Source organism: Somniosus microcephalus, unplaced genomic scaffold (assembly GCF_052327205.1).
Source record: "Somniosus microcephalus isolate GS21.2 unplaced genomic scaffold, FLI_Smic_1.0 unresolved_chr2, whole genome shotgun sequence".
In the NCBI taxonomy this organism is placed as follows: Eukaryota; Metazoa; Chordata; class Chondrichthyes; order Squaliformes; family Somniosidae; genus Somniosus; species Somniosus microcephalus.
Window position 1 is genome coordinate 75,042,191 of NW_028225180.1, and position 24,276 is coordinate 75,066,466.

The 24,276-nt window shown below is 55.1% G+C and overlaps 1 protein-coding gene and 1 pseudogene across 1 annotated transcript in view; both read left to right on the forward strand.

Moving 5' to 3' along the window:
* Positions 1 to 8,061, forward strand: part of LOC147092835 (glycogen phosphorylase, muscle form-like) — a 73,659-nt gene extending 65,598 nt beyond the window's left edge. Inside the window, 4 exon segments of the mRNA XM_085976093.1 lie at positions 1 to 160; positions 2,354 to 2,488; positions 4,743 to 4,809; positions 6,421 to 8,061. The exon segment at positions 1 to 160 is cut by the window's left edge and continues 48 nt beyond it. Coding sequence (XP_085832219.1) covers positions 1 to 160; positions 2,354 to 2,488; positions 4,743 to 4,809; positions 6,421 to 6,573 — 515 coding nt within the window. The 3' untranslated portion in view covers positions 6,574 to 8,061.
* Positions 8,062 to 14,385: 6,324 nt separating this feature from the next.
* LOC147092836 (maestro heat-like repeat-containing protein family member 1 pseudogene) lies at positions 14,386 to 23,553 on the forward strand (annotated as a pseudogene).
* The last annotated feature ends 723 nt before the right edge of the window (positions 23,554 to 24,276 follow it).

The following is a 24,276-nucleotide window of genomic DNA, read 5'->3' on the forward strand; positions in this document are numbered from 1 at the left end:
AGGCCTCGGGCACCGGCAACATGAAGTTCATGCTGAACGGGGCGCTGACCATCGGAACCATGGACGGTGCCAACGTGGAGATGGCAGAGGAGGCCGGGGAGGAGAACTTCTTCATCTTCGGCATGCTTGTGGACGAAGTGGACGCGATGGATAAAAAGGGGTGAGGGACTGGCCGAGGGTTTCACTGAGAGGGGGCGGGGGTCAAAGGTCCCTTACCGCGGGAGCCCTCCCAAAATTGGGGCATGCTCCCGACTCGCCAGCGTCCTGGCCCAAAGCGGGAGGAAAATCCAAGCCAGGATCAGTTTTGAAGGCTTATCGGAGGTGGGGGAGACCCCAGGGTTTTGGGGCCGATTGAGTTGGAGTAGGAGAGGGCACGATAAATCTCGAACTCCACACTGGGAGTGGGGGGGCGGGGGCAGGGGGGGGTTTGTCAGATGGAGCATTTGGAGGATAATATAATCTTCGTATCAGTGAAGGTAGGATATGACTGACTGAGAAAGAGAGGTTAAAGGTTGGAGGTGAGCGGGGGGTCAGCTAGCGGGTCAAATGCCCGGTTTGGATACTGACCACACGGGATGCCACACCTGCTCCAAGACCGTGCGGCCAAGCTCAGTAACTCCTACACCTCAACCTTGGCTGGCGTGGAGCTGAGGTTTCGAAGGAGGATATTGTGTGAGGGACCATCCTGGGATTCCTTCTCCCACTTTAATGGTTGGGGTGGGGGGGTGCAAATGAGTCTCTCTTAAAGAGCGAGGGGCCTACCCAGTTGCTGCAGTGGGTGTGGAATTGAGCCGTACCCGGTGAGGGGTGTGGTGGGGTCGGGGGGGAAAGCGGGAATCGTAGGTTTGCAGACGGGGGGGTCTCTGAATGTAGATTGCTGGAACTAACCCTGGCACTACTGGGAGGGGAGGGAGATCCTTCAGCCTGGGATCCAGCTCCTCGTCCCTACCCAGTCACTCCCGCTGGAAAATGTGTTGGTTTTCGTGTAGGTGTGGATCCCAGGATCGGGCGTTGGTGTAGAAACATAGAAGATAGGAGCAGGAGTAGGCCATATGGCCCCTCGAGCCTGCTCCGCCATTCAATGAGATCATGGCTGATCATCCAAATTCAGTACCCTGTCCCTGCCTTCTCCCCGTATCCCTTGAACCCTTTAGCCTTAAGAAATATATCTAACTCCTTCTTGAATATATTTAATGAATTGGCTTCAACCGCCTTCTGTGGTAGGGAATTCCACAGGTTCACCACTCTCTGGGTGAAGAAATTCTTCCTCATCTCTGTCCAGATGGCTTACCCCTTATCCTTAGACTATGACCCCTGGTTCTGGACACTCCGACCATCGGGAACATTCTACCTGCATCTAGTTTGTCCAGACCTGTCAGAATTTTATAAGTTTCGATGCGATCCCCTCTCATTCTTCTAAACTCCAGCGAGTATAAGCCCAATCGACCCAATCTCTCCTCATACGTCATTCCTGCCATCCCAGGGATCAGCCTTGTGAATCTTCGCTGAACTCCTTCCATGGCAAGAACATCCTTCCTCAGATAAGGTGACCAAAACTGCACACAATACTCAAGGTGTGGTCTCACCAAGGCCCTGTACAACTGCAGCAGGACATCCTTGCTCCTGTACTCAAACCCTTTTGTTATGAAGGCCAACATACCATTTGCCTTCTTCACCGCCTGCTGCACCTGCATGCTTACCTTCAGCGACTGGTTCACAAGGACACCCAGGTCTCGTTGCACTTCCCCTTCTCCCAATCTATTGCCATTCAGATAATAGTCTGCCTTTCTGTTTTTGACACCAAAGTGGATAACCTAGCATTTATCCACGTTCTATTGCATCTGCCACGCTTCTGCCCAATCACCTAACCTGTCCAAATCATCCTGGAGTTTCTCGGTATCCTCCTCGCAGCACACACGCCCACCCAGCTTTGTGTCGTCTACAAACTTGGAGATATTACATCTAGTTCCCTTATCTAGATCATTAATGTATATTGTGAATAGCTGGGGTCCAAGGACCGATCCCTGCGGTACCCCACTAGTCACTGCCTGCCACGCGGAAAAAGACCCGTTAATTCCTACTCTCTGCTTTCTGTCCGCCAACCAGTTCTCTATCCAAGTCAATACCTTGCCCCCAATCCCATGTGCCTTAACTTTACACGCTAATCTCTTATGCGGGACCTTATCGAAAGCCTTTTGATGCCCTCTGCAGTCGAATTGCCGACCAGCACTCACTGTCTGGGCTCGAACATGAAGAACGGCCACTCGTTAGCGTTACCGGAGGTCTGTCTGGGCCTGGGGTTCTATGTGCATACCTGGGCCTCTCACTGGGATGCTCTGCTTTTGATTTTCAGATACAATGCCCAATCCTATTACGACCGGATCCCTGAGCTGAAACAGGCCATCGATCAGATCAGCAGTGGATTCTTCTGCTCCAAGGACCCCGGCCTCTTCAAGGGAATCGTCGACATGCTGATGTACCATGACAGGTGAGGGGTGGGGTGGGGAAACACGGGAGCCCCCATACTGCTCCCGATCTCCACACAAATCCTGCCGCAGTATGTTCAGCTGGGGAGGTCTGTGGCCGTGTGCAGGGAGCGGGGGCTTCTGTGGGGGGTACCCACCTTGTGTGGGACGGGATATTTCAGTGGGGGACAAGTGTAGACAGTGGGGGACTGTGGGACAGGGTAGATGGGGGGGGTGTTGTACATGGAGGTACTGGTTATGTGTGTGTAGGTCGGCATATATACTGAGAGTCACTGAAGGCATAATCAGGCACTGTCTGCTGCCTGTATAGGCATCAGCTTAGATCCAGTGGGTATCTGGCTTGCCTCCTGAGTCAGATGGTCGTGGGTTCAAGTCCCACTCCAGAGACTTGAGCCCCATAATCCAGGCCGACGCTCCCAGTGCCAGTACTGAGGGAGCGCTGCACTGTCGGAGGGGCAGTACTGAGGGAGCACCGTATTGTCGGAGGGGCAGTACTGAGGGAGCGCCGCACTGTCGGAGGGGCAGGGCTGAGGGAGCGCCGCACTGTCGGAGGTGCCATCTTTCGGATGAGACGTTAAACCGAGGCACCGTCTGCCCCCTCGGGTGGATGTAAAAGATCCCACTGCCACTATTGGAAGAAGAGCAGTGGCGTTCTCCCCAGTGTCCTGGGGCCAATATTTATCCCTCAGCCAACATCACTAAAACAGATGATCAGGTCATTATCACATTGCTGTTTGTGGGAGCTTGCTGTGCACAAATTGGCTGCCGTGTTTCCTCATCTCAGAGCAGATAATCTGTTTTAGTGATGTTAGTTGAGGGATAAATATTGGCCAGGACACCGGGGAGAACCCCCCCTGCTCTTCCAATAGTGGCCGTGGGATCTTTCGCATCCAGAGAGCAGATGGGGCCTCGGTTTAACGTCTCATCTGAAAGACGGCACCTTAGACAGTGCAGCACTCCCTCAGTACTGGCACTGGAATATCAGCCTGGATTATGGGGCTCGAGTGTCTGGAGTGGGACTTAAAGCACATTAAAGGAGGAGAGAGAGGCGGAGAGGTTTAGGGAGGGAATTCCAGAGCTCAGGGCCCAGGCAGCTGAAGGCACGGCCGCCAATGGTGGAGCGATTAAAATCTGAGGAGCGCAGAGATCTCAGAGGGTTGTAGGGCTGGAGGAGGTTAGAGAGACGGAGAGGGGCGAGGGCCATGGAGGGATTTGAAAACGAGGATGAGAATTTTGAAATTGAGGCGTTGCCGGACCGGGAGCCAATGTAGGTCAGCGAGCACAGGGGGTGATGGGTGAACGGGACTCGGTGCGAGTTAGGACACGGGGCAGTGAGCACAGGGGGTGATGGGTGAACGGGACTCGGTGCAAGTTAGGACAAGGGGCAGTGAGCACAGGGGGTGATGGGTGAACGGGACTCGGTGCGAGTTAGGACACGGGGCAGTGAGCACAGGGGGTGATGGGTGAACGGGACTGGGTGTGAGTTAGGACACGGGGCAGTGAGCACAGGGGGTGATGGGTGAACGGGACTTGGTGCGAGTTAGGACACTGGGCAGTGAGCACAGGGGGTGATGGGTGAACGGGACTCGGTGCGAGTTTGGACACGGGCAGTGAGCACAGGGAGTGATGGGTGAACGGGACTCGGTGCGAGTTAGGACACGGGGCAGTGAGCACAGGGGGTGATGGGTGAACGGGACTCGGTGCGAGTTAGGACACGGGGCAGTGAGCACAGGGGGTGATGGGCGAACGGGACTGGGTGCGAGTTAGGACACGGGGCAGTGAGCACAGGGGGTGATGGGCGAACGGGACTGGGTGCGAGTTAGGACACGGGGCAGTGAGCACGGGGTGATGGGTGAACGGGACTCGGTGCGAGTTAGGACACGAGGCAGCCGAGTTTTGGATGAGCTCAAGTTTACAGAGGGTGGAAGACAGGAGGCCGGCCAGGTGTGTGTTGGAATAGTCAAGGCTGGTGGTAACTAAGGCTTGGATGAGGGTTTCAGCAGCGGATGAGCTGTGGCAAGGGCGGAGACGGGCGATGTTATGGAGGTGGAGGTGGAAGTGCCACACTGACGCGGGAGGTACATCGCGGGGGGAGGGGGCGGCCGCGGCGTGGTGTGTGAGGGGCTGGCAGCGCCATCTAGAGAAGGTACAGAGGTGGCCGCCTGTGGCTGCGACTGACTCAGTCACGTGCTTTTACCCCGCCCCGGGGAGCAGACCCTGGTTCTAACTCTGCCCCTGTCTCCTGTCTTCCTACAGATTCAAGGTGTTCGCCGACTATGAAGATTACATCCAATGCCAGGATCGTGTCAGCGCCCTTTACAAGGTTAGTGTGGATGGGCGGGGGGGGGAGAAAGAGAGGGGGCGCGGAATGAGGGATCGAGGTTCTCTTCGCCGCCCCTGGATAAAGGGGGGGGGGTGGTTAAGGGGAGAATAGGGCGCAATTGTTCAGGATTTCCCGTCCGGTGAGGGCAGGTGATGCCTCCCACTGGTGGATTAGCCCCTGGGTAAGGGGATATCCACGATCACCCCCATTCATCACTGACTCCCTGCCCGCTTGATTTACCCATGGGTAAGGGGCGGTAGAGGGGAGGGACTGTTCAGGGACCCATGTCTTTCATGGCCAAATAGCCCAAGAGATTGTGAGATGGGAAAATTGTTCCGGATCACCGTTCATCGTGGACAGGTGATGCTTCCCATGATAGAATAGCCCAAAGGAAGTGGGGGTGGGTGGGAGAAAGTGAAAATGTTCAGGCAGGGGAGCAAGTGGTGCCTTCTGTGGGCGATGCCTTCCACGGTGGAATGGCCCCATGGGTAAGTGGCAGGGTCGCAAGGAAATTGTTCAGGATCTACCCACACCGCCCCCTTCCCCCATCCCCCCACCCCACCCCAGTTTCTCACCTGGACAGGTGATGTCTACCCCATTCAAATAGTGTGCCAGTGCTGATGGTCTGGGCATGTGTTTTTTTTAATTCATTCACGGGATGTGGGCATCGTTGGCAAGGCCCAGCATTTATTGCCCATCCCTAGTTGCCCCTTGAGAAGGTGGTGGTGAGCCGCCTTCTTGAACCGCTGCAGTCCGTGTGGTGAAGGTGCTCCCACAGTGCTGTTAGGGAGGGAGTTCCAGGATTTTGACCCAGCGACGATGAAGGAACGGCCGATATATTTCCAAGTCAGGATGGTGTGTGACTTGGAGGGGAACTTGGAGGTGGTGGTGTTCCCAAGTGCCCGCTGCCCTTGTCCTTCTAGGTGGAAGAGGTCACGGGTTTGGGAGGTGCTGCTGAAGAATGGTCACTCGGTGAGACACTGGAATGGGGATGGTGTGCTGAGGGGAGCAGGCACCCACAGGGCCCTAACTCCGCCTCGATTGGCCATTCTCTCCTCCGTTAAAAGCCGGGGTTTTTTTCTGCCTGTTTTCATAGCATGATACAGTACAGAAGGAGGCCATTCGGCCCATCGTGCCTGTGCCGGCTCTTTGAAAGAGCTCTCCAATTAATCTCACCCCTCCCTGCTCTTTCCCCATTAGCCCTGCAAATTTTTCCTTTTCAACTATTTATCCAATTCACTTTTTGAAAGTTATTATCGAATCTGCATCCACCGCCCTTTCAGGCAGCGCGTTCCAGATCACAACAACCCACTGCGTGAAAACAAATTCTCCTCTTCCCCCTCTGGTTCTTTTGTCAATTATCTTCAATCTGTGTCCTCTGGTTACCGACCCTTCCGCCAGTGGAAACAGTTTCTCCTTATTTACTCGATCAAAACCCCTTATAATTTTGAACACCTCGATCAAATCTCCACTTCACCCTCTCTGCTCTCAGGAGAACAATCCCAGCTTCTCCAGTCTCAAGTCCCTTATCCCTGGTACCATTCTAGTCAACCTCCTCTGCACCCTCTCCAAGGCCTTTAATCCGTCTGTTTTATGTCTCCTTGCTTGCAGAATTCCAAGGAGTGGACCAAGATGGTCATCAGAAATATCGCCACCTCCGGAAAGTTCTCCAGTGACAGGACCATCGCAGAGTACGCACGGCAGATCTGGGGCGTGGAGCCCAGCAAGCACAAGATCCCACCCCCCAGTGAGCCCCGGGACTAAGGTTCCCTCTACGTCCCCCCCATTTCCCCCTCGCACGCCCTCCCCCCACCTCCTGTCCACCCCACCCCCCTCCGCGCTCAAATGCCAACCTTTGTATCGGTCGCCCGCTTGGCCCTTCCAGGAAGCTGGTTCACTGAGCCAAGCGGCAGCTAACCCCCCACCCCAAGACCCAAACCGACAGCAGCCCAGATCGGAGCCGCTGCTCCCTGAGGAGGTGGGATTCAGAGGGAGGGGCGCATGTCTGTGGGTGGGGGGGGGGGGAAGACCCCCTTCTCTCATTGGGGGTTGGGGCCACCTCACGGGTCGTTCCGTCCTATATAACCAGAGCTTTGTTTAGTTTGGCCTGTTTAGCCGTATGCACGCTTTGATAATGTTACCCTCGGAAGAGAAATGCGGGGATCGTTTTCAACCTCGCCGCCTGGGCACTAACCTAGGGAGGGGACGCAAATCGCCCGGCCTTTCATCGAGCTTGCTCGATTATCGTTCCGAGTTGAAAATGGCCCTCTTTTCCCCCCCCCCCAATCCTCTCTCTGCCCTACCTCCCAACGCCAAGATTGAAGGATAGTCTGGAAACCAAGTTATTGCGCCTACCAAACGGTAGCATTAACCCTCGCAACATTGTTTCCCCCCCCCCCACACATAAGAAGCCAACTTGGATCTTTAATCGGCCTTAAATGGAGGGGGGGGGGGGGGTGGTGTTAACTTCCTCGCAGAAGTTTGGTGCAACGTGCTTTGTTGTCGAGAGTCTCGTTTCTAGAATATTCGCTACAATTTTGGGCTAGTTGGGGGGGGGGGGGAAAGTGTTTAAAAGTGCTAAACTCTAGATTATTATTTATTTTTAAGACGCACAGCGCTGCCGATCATTATGGAATGGAGGCCACTTGCTCCCCAGAATGCTTTGCTGTCCCGTGGTTAAACAAAATGGCAGCTGTGCCCCACCCTAACCTTTGACCTTGGTCACGGTATAGGACCAGCAAGTTAAGTCTTCCCTCGTGTGTATTTAATGTGTGAATAAGTTATTTTTAAGTGTAAATATAAACAGGAAGCAACACTAGGAGGAAAAAAAAAAGGTATTGAATATAGCCGCTGAACATCAGTGTAAAACTACCTGAGGCAAGCGCCACTCGTCTCCTGAAAGGGAAGGAGGGGGAGGGCGCGATTTGATCTGAATTTACCCAAGGCCTTTTTTCAACCGTGCCCCCTCAGGCCAGAGAGAAAATCCCCCTTCAGTGACTCTCCGAAAGGAAGATGGGCAGAACCGTCAAAATTGGTTTTGGAATCATTTCGTTTCCAGCCTCCTTGTTTCCTTCCCTCCTCCACCCCTCGGAACTTAACAGGAGCTTCCCCCCCCACCCCGAGTGGCGCCCTGTTTATTATTGCTGTCCAGTCGGCTTGTGTGAGCTGCATGTTTCCCCAGTGCAATATCGTGTTGAATGCAGCCGTGTTTACATTCTGCTGAACCCATAATAAAAGTGACGATTCAACCTCCTGGATCTGTCGTCGTCGTTTAATATGGCTGTGTGGTTTGCGGGGGGCGGGGGGTGTGGTGGGGAAGAGCAGCTGTGACACGTGTTGCAAGATTGGGGGTGGGGGGGGGTTTACCCGGAAAGAGGCATTCCGAGCCTCTAACGAAAGCCGCGTGGGAGTTTGAGACTCCCTGTGTGATCTTTATAGATTGCAAGTCTTGCTTCTGCCCTGTTATAAATTCCGACCTCCACGTTTATAATGGAAGCCTAGGTAAACCTGTCACGCTGCAGTGACACCCTCCCGCCAGTGGTGGCGCTGTAACGCTCTCTGTTTTGCGTCTCCTCGGCCTGCACTGCAGAGAAACGACAATGTTTCCACCTGGCCAACTCCTCTGCTTCCCAAAAAGACCCTTGGCATTGCTACTTAACTGTAAATAACATCACATTATGCATAAAATTAAAGGCAGAATGTGTGATTTTTAAAATGGGGGCTGAATTCTGTTTGTGTGCCCTGCTCCAATTATCTCCCTGCCCTCTTAACCCCCACCTCACCGGGACCTTGGCCTCCTATTTGACCCCGAGATGAGCATCCGACCCCATAAACTGCTCGATCACCAAGATCGCCAAATTCTACCTCCGTAACATTGCTCATCTCCATCCCTGCCTCAACTCATCCACTGCTGAAACCCTCATCCATGCCTTTGTTACCTCTAGACTTCACTATTCCAACGCACTCCTGGCCAGCCTCCCACATTCCACCCAACATAAACTTCAGCTCATCCAAAACTCTGCTGCCCCCGTGTCCTAACTTGCACCGAGTCCCGTTCACCCATCACCCCCTGGGCTCACTGACCTACATTGGCTCCCGGTTAAGCAACGCCTTGATTTCAAAATTCTCATCCTTGTGTTCAAATCTCTCCATGGCTTCACCACCATCCACCACCCCCCCCCCCCCTCCCTATCTCTGTAATCTCCTCCAGCCCTACAACTTCTGAGATCTCTGCGCTCCTCCAATTCTGGCCTCTTGAGCAGCCCCGATTTTCATTGCTGCACCATTTGCGGCCGTGCCTTCAGCTGCCTGGGCCCTAAGCTCTGGAATTCCCTCCCTAAACCTCTCCGCCTCTCTCCTCCTTTAAGACGCTCCTTAAAACCGACCTCTTTGACCAAGCTTTTGGTCACCTGTCCTAATATTTCCTTATCTGGCTCGGTGTTTGATAATCGCTCCTGTGAAGCGCCTTGGGTCGTTTTACTATGTTAAAGGCGCTGTATAAAGTTGTTGGCCACGAGAGTTCACGAGTGAGCAATGTATGGCGCGAGGAGGTCCTCCCAGATCAAGTCTTGGATGAACCTGGGTCTTTAAAGAGGGAGGGATGAGGGAGGAAAGTCATGTTTGGCGCAGAAGAGATTTACTTGAAGTTTTAACGACAGAGGAGTGTGCGCGAGTCTCGTCTTGAGGCCCAGAGGGACTGGGGAGAATCTCCAGGATGGAGCCATTGAAGGTCAGAGGTGGGAGCTGCTGGTTGGGCCAGGAATTAATGTCCACTCCCCGCAACCCTACACAGCGAAGGCAAGAGCAGATCAGGCCCTGAGATACCAGATTTGAAACCATTCAGTCCAGAGCCCGAGCAAGCAGGCCCGATGTTCTGCCATTTCTTTTCAATGGGCCAAGTACCCGGTTCAAGCAATGGCTTCATTTAAATCTTATAATACATGCTAATGAAGCCTGGTGCAACTTTCTATCTGCCACGGATTGGGCTGCCAGCTCTTAAAGGGGTCATTTAGAGCTCTTTGTTGCTTTATGCTGTTATCACGGCTACTACCTTTTAAACTGGCATTTTATAGACTCTTGCAGCACAGAAGGAGGCCATTCAGCCCATCGTGCCTGTGCTGGCTCTTTGAAAGAGCTCTCCGATTAGCCCAACCCCCACCACCCCCTGCTCTTTCTCGTAGCCCTGCAGATTTCTCCTTTACAGGAAAATCAAGAATTCAATAAGGCAATTTGTGACTTGACACCTTTCATGCCTTGTGTACCTGCACACCAAGATCCCTCTGTTAGTGTCAGCCGTGGCTCAGTGGGCCGCGCACTCTCGCCTGAGTTAGAAGGTCGTGAGTTCAATCTCCACTCCACTCCAGAGACTCGAGCACATAATCCAGGCTGACACTCCCAAGTGCCAGTACTGAGGGAGCGCCGCACTGTCGGAGGGGCAATACTGAGGGAGCACCGCACTGTTGGAGGGGCAGTACTGAGGGAGCGCCACACTGTCGGAGGGGCAGTACTGAGGGAGCACCGCACTGTCGGAGGGGCAGTACTGAGGGAGCGCCGCACTGTCGGAGGGGCAGTACTGAGGGAGCGCCGCACTGTCGGAGGGGCAGTACTGAGGGAGCGCCGCACTGTCGGAGGGGCAGTACTGAGGGAGTGCTGCACTGTCGGAGGGGCAGTACTGAGGGAGCGCCGCACTGTCGGAGGGGCAGTACTGAGGGAGTGCTGCACTGTCGGAGGGGCAGTACTGAGGGAGCGCCACAATGTCGGAGGGGCAGTACTGAGGGAGTGCTGCAATGTCGGAGGGGCAGTACTGAGGGAGCGCCGCACTGTCGGAGGGGCCGTACTGAGGGAGCGCCACACTGTCGGAGGGGCAGTACTGAGGGAGCGCTGCAATGTCGGAGGGGCAGTACTGAGGGAGCGCCGCACTGTCGGAGGGGCAGTGCTGAGGGAGTGCTGCACTGTCGGAGGTGCCGTCTTTCAGATGAGACATTAAACCGAGGCCCCGTCTGCTCTCAGGTGGACGTAAAAGATCCCCTGGCACTATTTGAAGACGAGCAAGTGTCCTGGGGCCAATATTTATCCCTCAACCAACATCACTAAAAACATAATCTGGTCATTAACACATTGCTGTTTGTGGGAGCTTGCTGTGCACAAATTGGCTGCCGCGTTTCCTACATTACAACAGTGAGCACACTTCAAAAAGTGGAGTTTTTGTTTCTCAATGGAATGCATTTTTGTTGAGAATTTTGAAATATTTATTTAAATGCAGCCACTGCTTATCTACCGCCATACTTTTTAATCTATTTTTCCAATCTACCTTAGCCAACTTGCCCCTCATACCTATGTAATTGGCTTTATTTAAGTTTAAGACTCTAGTTTCGGACTTAGGCAAGTCACTCTCAAAATTAATGTGAAATTCTATCATATTATGATCACTCTGCCCCAGAAGATCCTTTACTATGAGATTGTTAATTACAATACAAGATCTAAAATAGCCTGTTCCCTGGTTGGCTCCATGACATATTGTTCTAGGAAACTTTCCCGAATGTATTCCATGAACTCATCTGCCAGGCTAACTTTGCCAATTTGATTTGTCCAGTCTATATGAAGATCAAAGTCCCACAAGATTATTGCATTACCTTTGTTGAAAGCTCCTACTAGTGATTAATATTCTGTCCACCGGTATAATTACTGTTAGGGGGCCTATATACTACTCCTACCAGTGTTTTCTGCCCCTTGTTATTCCTTATCTCCACCCATACGGATTCTACTTGCTGATCTTCCGAGCCGAGATCCTTTCTCGCTACTGTCCTTATGTCATCCTTTATTATTAGGGCTACTCCCCCTCCTTTTCCATTCTGCCTGTCTTTTCGAAACGTCAAGTACCCTGAAACATTTAGTTCCCAACCTTGGCCACCTTGCAACCATGTCTCTGTAATGGCTATTAGATCAAACCTATTTATCTCTATTTTTGCCACTAGTTCGTCTATCTTGTTACGAATGCTTCGTGCAGTCACATAAAGAGCCTTTAATTTAATTTTTTTACCATTATTCCCTGCTTTGACCTTCTCTGCTGCACTGCTACCGTTAAACTGTCTCTTCCTGTCACACTCTGCTTATTTTTACCCAAACCGCTACACTGTTCTATTGCCTTGACCTTTCTCCTTAGATTTCTAAATTTCCCCTCAGCTGACCACCCCCCCCTCTCTTTATTAGTTTAAAGCCCTATCTACAGCCCTAGTTATTCAATTCGCCAGGACACTGGTCCCAGCCCGGTTTAAGTGGAGCCTGTCTCGACGGAACAGCTCCCTCTTTCCCCAGTACTGGTGCCAGTGCCCCATGAATTCAACCCCTTTTTCCCACACCACTCTTTGAGCCACGCATTTAACTCTCTGATCTGCTTGACCCTACGCCAATTTGCGCGTGGCTCAGGTAGTAATCCAGAGATTATTACCCTTGTGGTTCTGCTTATTAATTTAGACCCTAGCTCCTCAAACTCCCTCAGCAGAACCTCATTCCTAGTTCTACCTATGTTGTTGGTTCCTACATGGACCACGACAACTGGATCCTCCCCCTTCCACAAGTTCTTCTCCAGCCGCGAGGAGATATCTTTAACCCTAGCACTGGGCAGGCAACACAGCCTTCGGGACTCTCTTTTTCGTGGCTGCAGAGAGCAGTATCTATCCCCCTGACTATACTGTCCCCTACTATTACCACAGTCTTTTCTTCTCCCCCCACTTGGATGGCCCCCTGTACCACAGTGCCATGGTCAGTTTGCCCATCCTCCCTGCAGTCCTTTTCCTCATCTATACAGGTAGAAAGTACCTCGTACCTGTTGGACAAGGTCCAGGGCTGAGGCTCCTCCGTCACTACATCCTGGGTCCCCATACCATCCTGACTCGCAGTCAGACCCTCTTGTCCCTGACCACTGACGAACTCTAAAGTACTACTTAATCTAAAGGGTGTGACTGCCTCCTGGAACAAAGTGTCCACGTAACTCTCCCCCAACCTGACGCATCGCAATGTCTGCAGCTCCTACTCCAGAGACATGCATTTCTATAGCGCCTTTCACAACCTCAGGATGTCCCGAAGCGCTTTACAGCCAATGAAGTACTTTTTGAAGTGTAGTCACTGTTTTAATGTAGGAAACGCGGCTCCCACAAACAGCAATATGATATTGACCAGATCATGTTTTAGTGATGTTGGTTGAGGGATAAATATTGGCCCAGGACACTGGGGAGAACTCCCCCTGCTCTTCCAATCGTGGCCGTGGGATCTTTTACATCCCCCTGAGGGGGCAGACGGGGCCTCGGTTTAACGTCTCATCTGAAAGACGGCCCCTCCGACAGTGCGGTGCTCCCTCAGTACTGCCCCTCCAACAGTGCGGCGCTCCCTCAGTACTGCCCCTCTGACAGTGCGGCGCTCCCTCAGTACTGCCCCTCTGACAGTGCGGCGCTCCCTCAGTACTGCCCCTCTGACAGTGCAGCGCTCCCTCAGTACTGCCCCTCCGACAGTGCGGCGCTCCCTCAGTACTGCCCCTCCGACAGTGCGGTGCTCCCTCAGTACTACCCCTCTGATAGTGCGGCCCTCCCTCGGTACTACCCCTCCGACAGTGCTGCACTCCCTCGGTACTGCCCTCCGACAGTGCTGCGCTCCTTCAGTACTGCCCCTCCAACAGTGCGGCGCTCCCTCAGTACTGCCCCTCTGACAGTGCGGCGCTCCCTCAGTACTGCCCCTCTGACAGTGCAGCGCTCCCTCAGTACTGCCCCTCCGACAGTGCGGTGCTCCCTCAGTACTACCCCTCCGATAGTGCGGCCCTCCCTCGGTACTACCCCTCCGACAGTGCTGCACTCCCTCGGTACTGCCCTCCGACAGTGCTGCGCTCCTTCAGTACTGCCCCTCCGACAGTGCGGCGCTCCCTCAGTACTGCCCCTCCCACAGTGCGGCGCTCCCTCAGTACTACCCCTCCGACAGTGCGGCGCTCCCTCAGTACTACCCCTCCGACAGTGCTGCACTCCCTCAGTACTGCCCCTCCCACAGTGCGGCGCTCCCTCGGTACTACCCCTCCGACAGTGCTGCACTCCCTCGGTACTGCCCTCCGACAGTGCTGCGCTCCTTCAGTACTGCCCCTCCGACAGTGCGGCGCTCCCTCAGTACTGCCCCTCCCACAGTGCGGCGCTCCCTCAGTACTGCCCCTCCGACAGTGCGGCGCTCCCTCAGTACTGCCCCTCCCACAGTGCGGCGCTCCCTCAGTACTACCCCTCCGACAGTGCGGCGCTCCCTCAGTACTACCCCTCCGACAGTGCTGCACTCCCTCAGTACTGCCCCTCCCACAGTGCGGCGCTCCCTCAGTACTACCCCTCCGACAGTGCTGCACTCCCTCAGTACTGCCCCTCCCACAGTGCGGCGCTCCCTCAGTACTACCCCTCCGACAGTGCGGCGCTCCCTCAGTACTACCCCTCCGACAGTGCTGCACTCCCTCAGTACTGCCCCTCCCACAGTGCGGCGCTCCCTCAGTACTACCCCTCCGACAGTGCTGCACTCCCTCAGTACTGCCCCTCCCACAGTGCGTGCTTTCCCCTCTGACTGGCACTGGGGGTGTCGACCTGGATTATGGAGCTCAAGGGCAGGATTTTAACTCGGCCGTGAGGCGGGCTTTGAGGCGTGTGGGGGGTTAAAATCGCAAAACCTGGGGGTCGGGACCCCCCGGTTCCCAACCCCAAGCCATTTTAACCCAGGCGTGTCTGATGGTCCCGAATCAGTCCCGCCTCCAACAGACGGGACTGGTCTTTAAGGCCCTTAATCAGCAATAATTGGCCTTTATAATTCCATTTCAACAGGCCCTTGCATTTTTAACCCTTTTCCCACGTAAAACACGCTTGGTGGGGATCACGCCTGTGAAACCTGGTGTGAGCACTATTGGTTTGCTGACTATCAGCTGCAGGTCAACCATTAAAGAGGAGGTTTGATCAGTCATCATTTGCAGGTGGCAGGACTTTGTTGTTTCAGGCCTGGGGCAACTTTTACCAGGCTTAACTACACCTGTGGAAGGTTGGAGCCTCACACACATCTCCAGTGTGACCTCCTGGGAAACCCTGCTCGCCACCTTCACTCAGCACTTCCTCAACGGAGACATGTACCAGAAGCATGGGAAGCCATTTATTTCCTTCCCTTCTGGGCATTAGATGAGCTTGAACACCAGCCGCGGCACCAGCAGAACCAGGAACAACAGCAGCAGCAACAGGAGTGCCGGGTTGCTGGTCACCCACCTGAAACTGCACAGGCCAGAAGGGGCCAGCGCTTGGAAGTGGCTTGAGAGCACCTTGCTGCACATCAGGGGGCCATGGGGACCTGTATCTGCACTGGCAGTCCTACTCAGAAGGACTTCCATGAAGGTCTGGTTTCTCTGTTCAATAGATGCCCATCGCTCCTCAAGAGATGTCATTCTATTATGAACACTCACCATGTTTTCCATACCCTGGCGCCTTTTCTCCTACATGGAGGTTGCCATTCTTTCCATGGTGATGCGTTCATGCGCCAATGACTCCACAAAGGCTCTGCTCATGTTCGCTATGGACTCCTCCATTCGACCCTGGAGACAAAACCTGCCAGAGACTCCTGCATCTGTTCCTGGAGTTCCAGCCCCGCTGATCACAGAATCACAGAAACCCCACAGTGCAGATAGAGGCCATTTCGGCCCATCGAGCCTGCACCGACACATATCCCACCCGATCCCCGTAACCCCTACACCAACACATATCCCACCCTATCCCTGTAACCCCACGCATTTAATCCCCCTAACACTAAGGGTCAATTTATCATAGCCAATCAACCTAACCCGCACATCTTTGGACAGTGGGAGGAAACCGGAGCACCCGGAGAAAACCCACGCAAACACGGGGAGAATGTGCAAACTCCACACAGACAGTCACCCGAGGCCGGATTCGAACCCGGGTCCCTGGTGCTGTGAGGCAACAGTGCTAACCACTATGCCACCGTGCTGGATGGACCCGGAGGCAGAGGGTCGACATGCAGCTGAGCCGAGCTGGCAGAGTCCTGCGCCCTCCGACCAGCACTCTCCACTGCTGTCCCTGTCTCCACAATCTGCTGATGCTCACTTGTGAGCTGTGATATACCAGGTGACAACACTACTCTATGTCCCGAAGGTCCCACCGAGGTGTGAGTGTATGCGCTGGTGCTGGGTGCGCTGAATTCTGCTGACGTTGCGCCCTCAGAGGTTGCAGATTCCTCTGAGGAGTCTGGAAGCTCAGGCTCTTCCTCCTGGACAGTGGGGACGGGGGCTCTCGATGGTCCTGTGGGGGAGTAAAGGAAAGAGTCAGAGATGTGAGGTCAAGGTTACATGCACATTGCATATTGCAGATGATCATAGGTCCATCTGTTATAGCTTCAGAATCATTATCAGCGACTCATGCAATGTTAATGAAAGAGATGGAAAACTATTCTGTCACCAGCTTGCTGTGATGCACCCATCTGTCCGTCCCCCACTTGCGCCTCATCCTCCAGTCCTACGATCTCCAGGACTGCCTCCTCCCAGGGGTTGAGGTGGGCTACTGATGGTGGCCCTCCTCCTGTCCTCGCTCGTTCTCTTTTATTGTGAGCTCACTTTTCCTGCAATGAGGGAGACAAGTGGAGTTTGAGTGAGAATGAAGGAGTGAGTGTAGAGAATCCATAGCATAGATGCTTAGAAGGAGACAAAGATGGAGTGAGGTGGCAAGACCAAGGGCCCTCCCTGTGTGTTGTCAGTTGTTTTCATAGCATCAGAGTGATAGGGAGTGTGAGGGCTGCATAGTCAAATAGTTAGGTGAATGTGAGCATAGAGCGAGAGGGAATGGGTAAGGGTGCATGGATGTTGGTGTCAAGTGGGATGTGGAGGGAGAGATTGCTAAAGCTGAGTGCTGGTGAGGAGAGGCAATGGAGATCAGTTTGAGAGTGATGGGAGCTTCATACTCACTTTTCCAGTGTGCTGAAGGTCATGAAATCTCTTCCTGCACTGTATCCAGGTTCTGCGGGTAGCCGATAAGGAGTTGACCTCCTCTGCCACTTACAGCCACGCAGCCTTTGTCTGCTGGGGAGGCATCTTCCTCCCTGATGAAGGGAAGAGCACCGCCTTGTGAGCTCTTGCTCCCTCCACTAAAGCCTGCAGGGCAACGTCGTTAAAACGGGGTGCAGACCTCGGTCTTTCTCTTGCCATTCTGCTTCCAGCTCAGTGTATCAGCAAATGCCAAAAGGTTGGCAGCCTGCAGAAGAAGCAAGGCTTGTTGCAGACCCTAAATGCAGCAGCAATAATGACGTCATATTATGCGACTTTCTGACTGGAAATACTCATTTGCCAAGGGTTCCCACACGTTGGAAATCAATTGGCCAATTGAGTTAAAATTGCATCAATCTCACACACCCATTTAGATCCGTGTGAGAAACAACAAATTCGGGGGAACCCGACAATTAAGTTGAGTTACACCTGAGTTAAAATTGACTCCCAAGTCTCTGGAGTGGTAACTCGAACCCACGACATTCTGACTCCGAGGCGCGAGAGAGAGAGGGTGCTCCCCACTGAGCCACAGCTGCCAGGGCGATCAGCAGCCAATGCGAGATGGAGCAGCAATTCCTAAACCACCTCCGTGCCTACAGAGTCCTTCCATGGTCGCCAACAGTGCCCCACCCTCTGTGGTTAAAGGGCGTTCGCCCTTTTAAGAGTTCAGCAGATCTGAGAGAGGGGCAGTGACGTCACAATGAAGCCATGACTCGCCAGCTCACTCGAGGAGGGGGGATGACCCAGGCTTCGGAAATAAAAACACAAGCAGCTCACAGTCAAAGGGATGATCTCACAATTAAGCCAGTGGTCACACAGAGGCCGGTGGGGACAAGACAAGTACAGGGAGAGGGAAGACCAAGTCAACGCATGAAAGTGAGGACAGGCCGAGATGAGAGTTCAAAGAAACGTGAGATCATGTGCTGCCGACCACAGACGGTACTGAGCATGAGGGGGAGGGGCGGCGACGATCAGCAGGGACACTTGGCTTGAAAGCTTTCGTTGAGGGAAGACTCTGAATCCACAAACGGTACTGAGAGTTGGATTCGAAGACGGGGTTGGTGGTGGTGGTGGTGGTGGTGGTTGGGGGGAACAGGCAAGCCAGCAGACGGTTCCTCCTGAGAAGAAGAGGTCGGGGCGAAAACCGGCTTCCCTCGCAATCTGTACGCACGAGACTTTCAGAGGAGGTGGTTGGGGGTGGGCGGAAAGAGAAGGAAAATAATGGATGAGGATTCCCGTATGAAGTAAAAGGACGTTTTTCATTCCATTCGGTTGGTGAATTGAACCCGGTGGCCGGGCTGCGCGGAGGGAAAACCGGTCCCTGACCAGCCCCGAAAGCTTAAGGGAAGATTAGCTCGCGTGGCTTGTTCAGCTGACGGCGGCCATTTTTGTATCTCCACCCCCCCCTCGCTGCTAAGGCTGCTGGGTATTCTGGCCCTCCTGATGGAGCTGTGCAAGCTGGAGTCGTGCAAGGCCGAGGCCTCCTTGGTCGCCCTGACTGACGCGGCCTTCGACAAGGATGACAGCGTCCGCCGGCAGATCGCCCAGTCGCTCTACGACCTGGGCTGCCACAACCCAGAGCAGGTGCTGAGCTCTTGCTTCGACTTCCTGCTCAAGCACAGCCAGCTGGTGCAAGGGCACCGCACGGCCATCCTGCAGTGCATGGAGAGGGTCGTCCGCGACGCTATCAACCAGATTGGCCAGCCGCTGGCCAAGAAGATCATCACCCTGGCCTCGGAGGAGATGATCAAGTCCAACGAGGCGGCCCTGGGCTGGAAGGAAGCGGCCAGCAACCTTCTGGTGGCCCTGGGCTCCAGGTTCAGCGACGAGATCCTGGAGGAGATCCTCCAGAAGCTCCAGCCGGGCATCCTCCCGCAGTTCTTTGTGGTGCAGACCCTGGCCAACCTCTCGGTGGCCAACGTGCACGGCATTGTGCCGTACCTCACCACCACCTTGCAGACCATGCTGCCCATGCTCTCCCTGATCAAGCAGGACAACATGAAGTGGGTGTTCACCTCCGCCATGGGCCTCTTCAGCAAGAGCATCCTCGAGTACCTCTCGACCACCGAGAAGGCCACAAAGCCCGTCCTGAACAAGGACGTCTTCTCCCCGGAGATCTACGCGGCCTACAAGATCCTCTTCACCAGTTGGCTGCGCAACAAGGACGCCAAGTTGCGGACGGCCATTATGGTGGCCCTGAGCTACATGGTCCACCTGCTGCCCAACGACAAGCTGGAGGAGGAGCTCCCCCGATTCATTACGGGCATCCTGGTCCTGTACAAGAAGCGCTGCGAGCCCTTCTACGTCACCCAGTGCCTGCGAAACATTCTGGAGACGGGGGTAGAGATCACTAGCCACATGCCCGAGACCCAGATGGACAACCTGCTGCCCCAGCTCCACCATCAGATCTGCAACCCCGTGGACTACAAGGACGAGCTGAGCTGGAAGAACCACAACGAGATCCTCCAGTGCTTCACCATCCTGTCGCATGTCTCCATCGACGCCCTCGTCAAGTTCCTGCTGCAGAAGCTCTCGAACAGCAACGAGAAGGTCCGCATCGGGACCCTGACCGTGCTGAACCACATCATCAGCACCGGCTTCCGGCCGCTGGAGAGCAAGAAGGCCCTCATCGTGAGCGGCATGAAGCAGTCGCTCCAGGACAACGACAACAAGGTGAAGAAGATGACGGCTCAAGTCATCAGCACGATGGGCGAGCATGGCTACCTGCAGCTGGACGGGGGCTCTGTGCTGGTGGACTTCATCGTCCAGCAGTGTGGGCTGGCGCCCGAAGATGGGTCCTCGCATCTCCAGGTCCAAGAGTCGGACGACGTCAACGCCGAGGACCTGAAGGAGCTGTGCGAGGGGATCATGAGCTTCCTCGTCACGCTGGAGAAGATGGAGGACGTTCTGTGGCCTTTCCTCCTGGAGTTCGTCACCCCGATCCAACACACCAACGCCCTGGCCACGGTCTGCAAGAGCCTGGAGCACGTGGGCGTGAAGAAAAGGCAGGAGAAGCTGCAGAACATCATCCTGAACTACAACGAGAGGCTGGGGCTCCCGAAACCTCACACGCTGCTGGCACGTCTGCTGGCCGTGTCTGCCCTACCCTACACAGGGCAAGGCAGGGGCATAGCGGCCTTGATGCTCCTGCAGGTCTTGAGCCCCAACATTCACCCGGAAGTGGTGAAGCTGTGGGACGAAGAGCTACCTCAGCTGATCCAGTTCCTGGCCGAGAACAAGGAGGACACCTTGCCCCAGAAGCTGTGGGAGGACAAGCTCTTCTTCTTCCTGTCCCGCACCTTGGAGACCATCACCGACGAGAAGTGGACCTGGCAGCTGAGTGAGGAGATGACCAGGCACATCCACAGCTACCACAGCTTCCCCAAGGAGAAGGCATTCCTCTACAAGTGCGTGGGCATCGTGCTGGGCCAGACCAACAACAAGGATGTGATCAACAGTGAGCTCCAGGAGATGCTCCTGAGCGTCCAGCACAATGAGGTGCTGGAGCGAGAGGGCCTGGCCACGGGCATCGGCTTCTGCGCCATGACCCACCTGGATGACACCCTGGCCAAGCTGGACGACTTTGTCAAGATGGACATCGTGAAGAAGACAGCCAGCTTCTTCAACATCCTGAAGGAGAAGTTGGACGGCGACATGGAGCGGGTGAAGAGCACGCTCATCCTCTGCTACGGCTACGTGGCCTTGTACGCCCCTGAGGGGCTCATCCTGCAGAGGATCGAAATCCACATCCTTGACCACATCATCAGTCTCTCCAACACCAAGGTCCTCGGGATAAAGGTGGAGACCAAGGACCTGATGATAAAGTTGACCCTGATTAAAGCCGTGACTCTCATAGCTAAGGCCGTCTACGCCAACAAGGGCAAGCATTTGTTCAAGTTCACCCGGAGGGAGGAGGTGCTCTCCTACATGCAGGACCTCATCGCGGGCGAGCCCAAGGCCCACCTGAAGACTCGGGTCCGGCAGTCGGCCATCAACGCCTGCACGCACCTCATCAAGCTGGAGCCTCGGCTCAACGAGATGGAGTCCTCCGAGCTGATCAGGATCTGCCTGGAGGGCGTCTTCAGCTTCCTGCCGCTGGACACCGACAAGAGGAAGGAGAACAAGAAAATGAAGGAGCGCGAGGTCCTCCACAGCGAGACCATCGCGGCCGTGCACGAGCTCCTGAAGGAATTCCTAACCCAGAACCTCACCTCTGACGGCCTGGAGTTCATCTTCAAGCACATGCAGGATTGGATGGTCTCCAACAAGGACCACGAGCGAGAGCGGGCCATGGAGACCCTGCTGGTCCTGCTGAACTTCTACCGGGAGAAGTTCAAACTGGTCAACGTCAGCACCTTTCACAACCTGGGGGTGCTGGTGGGCCGGTTTGTGCCTCGCTGCGCAGACCCTGTGCTCGCTATACGCTACACGGCCATGGAGAGCTTGTACACCCTGCTCTACATTCAGGTGCGCTACGAAGGCTGCATCGTGAACCAAACGGATGACCTGGTGGATCACCTGAGGAACATCAAGGACCAGTTGCAGAATCCCGACAGCCACATACTCTTCCAAATCTGCTATGACATCGCCAAGGTCGTCTCCAGCAAGCTGCCCAAGGATCAGCTCCACCCGCTCCTCTTCACCCTCTTCGAGGGCCTCTCCGACTACCACGCCACCTGCTCCAGCGCCACCTCCGTTGTGATGAACAGCCTCATCCGGAGGCACGGCGACGTCCTGAAGGACCACATCCCCGAGATACTCAACCACCTCCAGTTGCGCATGCAGGCCATCGCCCTGGAGCAGGTCAGGTTCTCCGTGATCCACTTCATCTCTATCCTGACCTCGCAGTGCATGCCCGGCGTCCTGTCCTACCTGCTCTTCCGGCCTCTCCCGTACGACAAGTACACCAGCGCCATCTGGCAGTCGCTGGCGCGGGAGGTCAAGCTGGCCACCACCACCATGGACTACCTGGTCGGAAAGCTCAACGACTACCTGTCCCACGATGACAGGAAAGATGCCCTGGTCCGGAAGCCCCTGACCACAGGCACCTCAGAGACCGTGGCAGTCATCTACGCCCTGAGCGAGATGATATCCAACCCAGAGTCCACCGATGCCGTGGTCAACCTCTACCCGAAGCTGTTCGGCACCCTGCTCCTTTACCTCAGCTTTGTCGTCACCGAGAAGCTGGGCGAGGTCCAAGGGAAGAGCACGTCGAAGAGGAAGAAGCTAACCCTCCAGCTGCAGAGCACCCAACCCATCAACATCTGGGACTCCTCGGTGGAGACCCTGAAACTGATGCTGGTCCGAGGCAAGACCGAAGAAATGGTCAACTTCATGGAAGACGAGGGCGGCTGGGACCTGATGAAGAATGTGGACGACCATCAGCACGGCGTGGCTCTCTTGGCTAAGGCTGCGAGCAAGCACGGCGCCCCGCATCTGGTGGACATTGTCCAGTTCCTTGTGCCCATCCTCCTAAACATGTACGAGCACCAGCGGGTCACGGTGGCCGCCTTCTTCGGGGAACTGCTGACCTCGCCCGTGGTGCAAGAGCTGAAGATCACAGAGACCCTGGTCAGCAGCCTGCTGCGGAGCCTGGACGACGGGTCGCCCACCGTCCACTGGCTGTCCATCAGGGGCCTGGGCAACGTGGCAGTGGGGGCCCCCCAGAAGATCCAGAAGTACGCGGAGAAGCTGCTGGCCGCCATGGTCGGCGGGATGGACGAGAAGAATGAGCTGACCGATCTCATCGTGCTGGAGGCCATGTCCGGCCTGTCCAAAGTCCTGACCCAGCTGGACGAGGCTGACGTCCGGCCCATTCTGACCAACATCATTTCGGCCATCCAGCCCTTCTTCGAGAACGAGAACGAGAAGCTGAGGGCCGCGGCCTTCGTTGTGTTCGGCCACCTCTCCCGCTTCGGCGCCGGCGACTCCAAGCCCATCTTCATGGAGCACATCCACTCGAGCCTGGTCAGCTTGCTCCTCCACCTCAATGACAGCAGCCGTAACGTCATCCTGGCCTGCAAGACCGTCCTGCGCTTGATCGGCCCCCACATGTGCTCGGACAACATCTGCGGCATCTTCCAGACCGACCTGCTGGAGGAGGCCAACGTCCGCTACTGGGAGTTCATCAGCGAGCTCACCAAGCTGATAGTCAGCGACTTCCCGGACAAGATTAGCCTCTACCTCACCAACAGCATGTCCTTCTTCAAGAGCATGCTGCCTGAGATCCGGGGCAACGCGGTCATCCTGGCCGGCTTCCTGCTCCAGAACCTGCCCAGGGAGTACGTGGAGGCCACCACGGACGAGAACGTGTGCGTGGCCATCATCATGATGCTCCACGACGTCTCACCCTGCGTCCGCATTAAAGCCGCCAAGGTGTTGGGTCTCCACCGCGGCTTTTAGCGCTGGTGGGTGGCTGGGGGGGCGGGAGCAACGCCCCCCAACTGGAGAAACCGCTGGTACCAGTAGATCGAAGACTATTATTGAAGTTAGGAGCTCCCTTATCTGTTCTTGCCGAGAGCTCAGACGGGCCATTTCCGACGAGCAGGTCGAGAATGTCGACCGATTTTATCGAAACCTTGCAACTTAACGTTGAATATCTCAGGAGGCAATCGCTACGTAGGTCTCCTAGGCAAGCCAGATGCGTCTGACAAGTGTCTAATGCATTGTAAAATTAATAAAGGCACGGGTACAAAGAGCCAGGACGAAGCTTATTCATTGATCTGCATCAACGCATTGCCCACATTACAGCTCCCCCACCCCCATTGGCCCAGTCCCATCGTGGATGGTCTCACGGCCCAGGTTTTGAGGGAGGGGGCAAACGGGATGGCCCCAGCGCTGCCCAGAATGACCTCCATTCAGCTACTTTTGCAGCGACGGGGCTGGACCCCGAGGGTGGAGCCGGGAGGAGGAATCTCAAGCCGTTCATCCCTCAAAGGGGGGCAACTGGGAGGGGGGTGGTGGGAGCCTTACCCGGTGCAGAGAAGGCTAGTCCAGAGCGCTTCAAGTGGAGATGCCACGACTGTAGGCGAGAGCGGGCCAAACTGGTGAAAGGCACACCTAGAACTCCACACAAAGGGCTATCAGCACATGGATAGACACCTGGGTAGGGTATTGGAGGTAGATTGGGCGAGGCCGGGGGGCATCTAGTTTTTACTAGATGGATGAACTAGAATAGACCTTCTTCATCCTTATCTCTATCAAAGGAACAGGAGGAGGCTATTCAGCCCCTCGAACCTGTTCCGCCATTCAATTGGATCATGGCTGATCTGCATCTTACCTCCACCTGACTCCCAATAGACAACAGTTCGAGCCCATTGACACGCTACCCTGCAAACAGAAGCTCTTCTGTTACCAGGCCCGGTTTTTAATCCAGGTACCCGATTTTCCACCAGTTCCAGGTGCCCTTAGACAACCATTCCGAC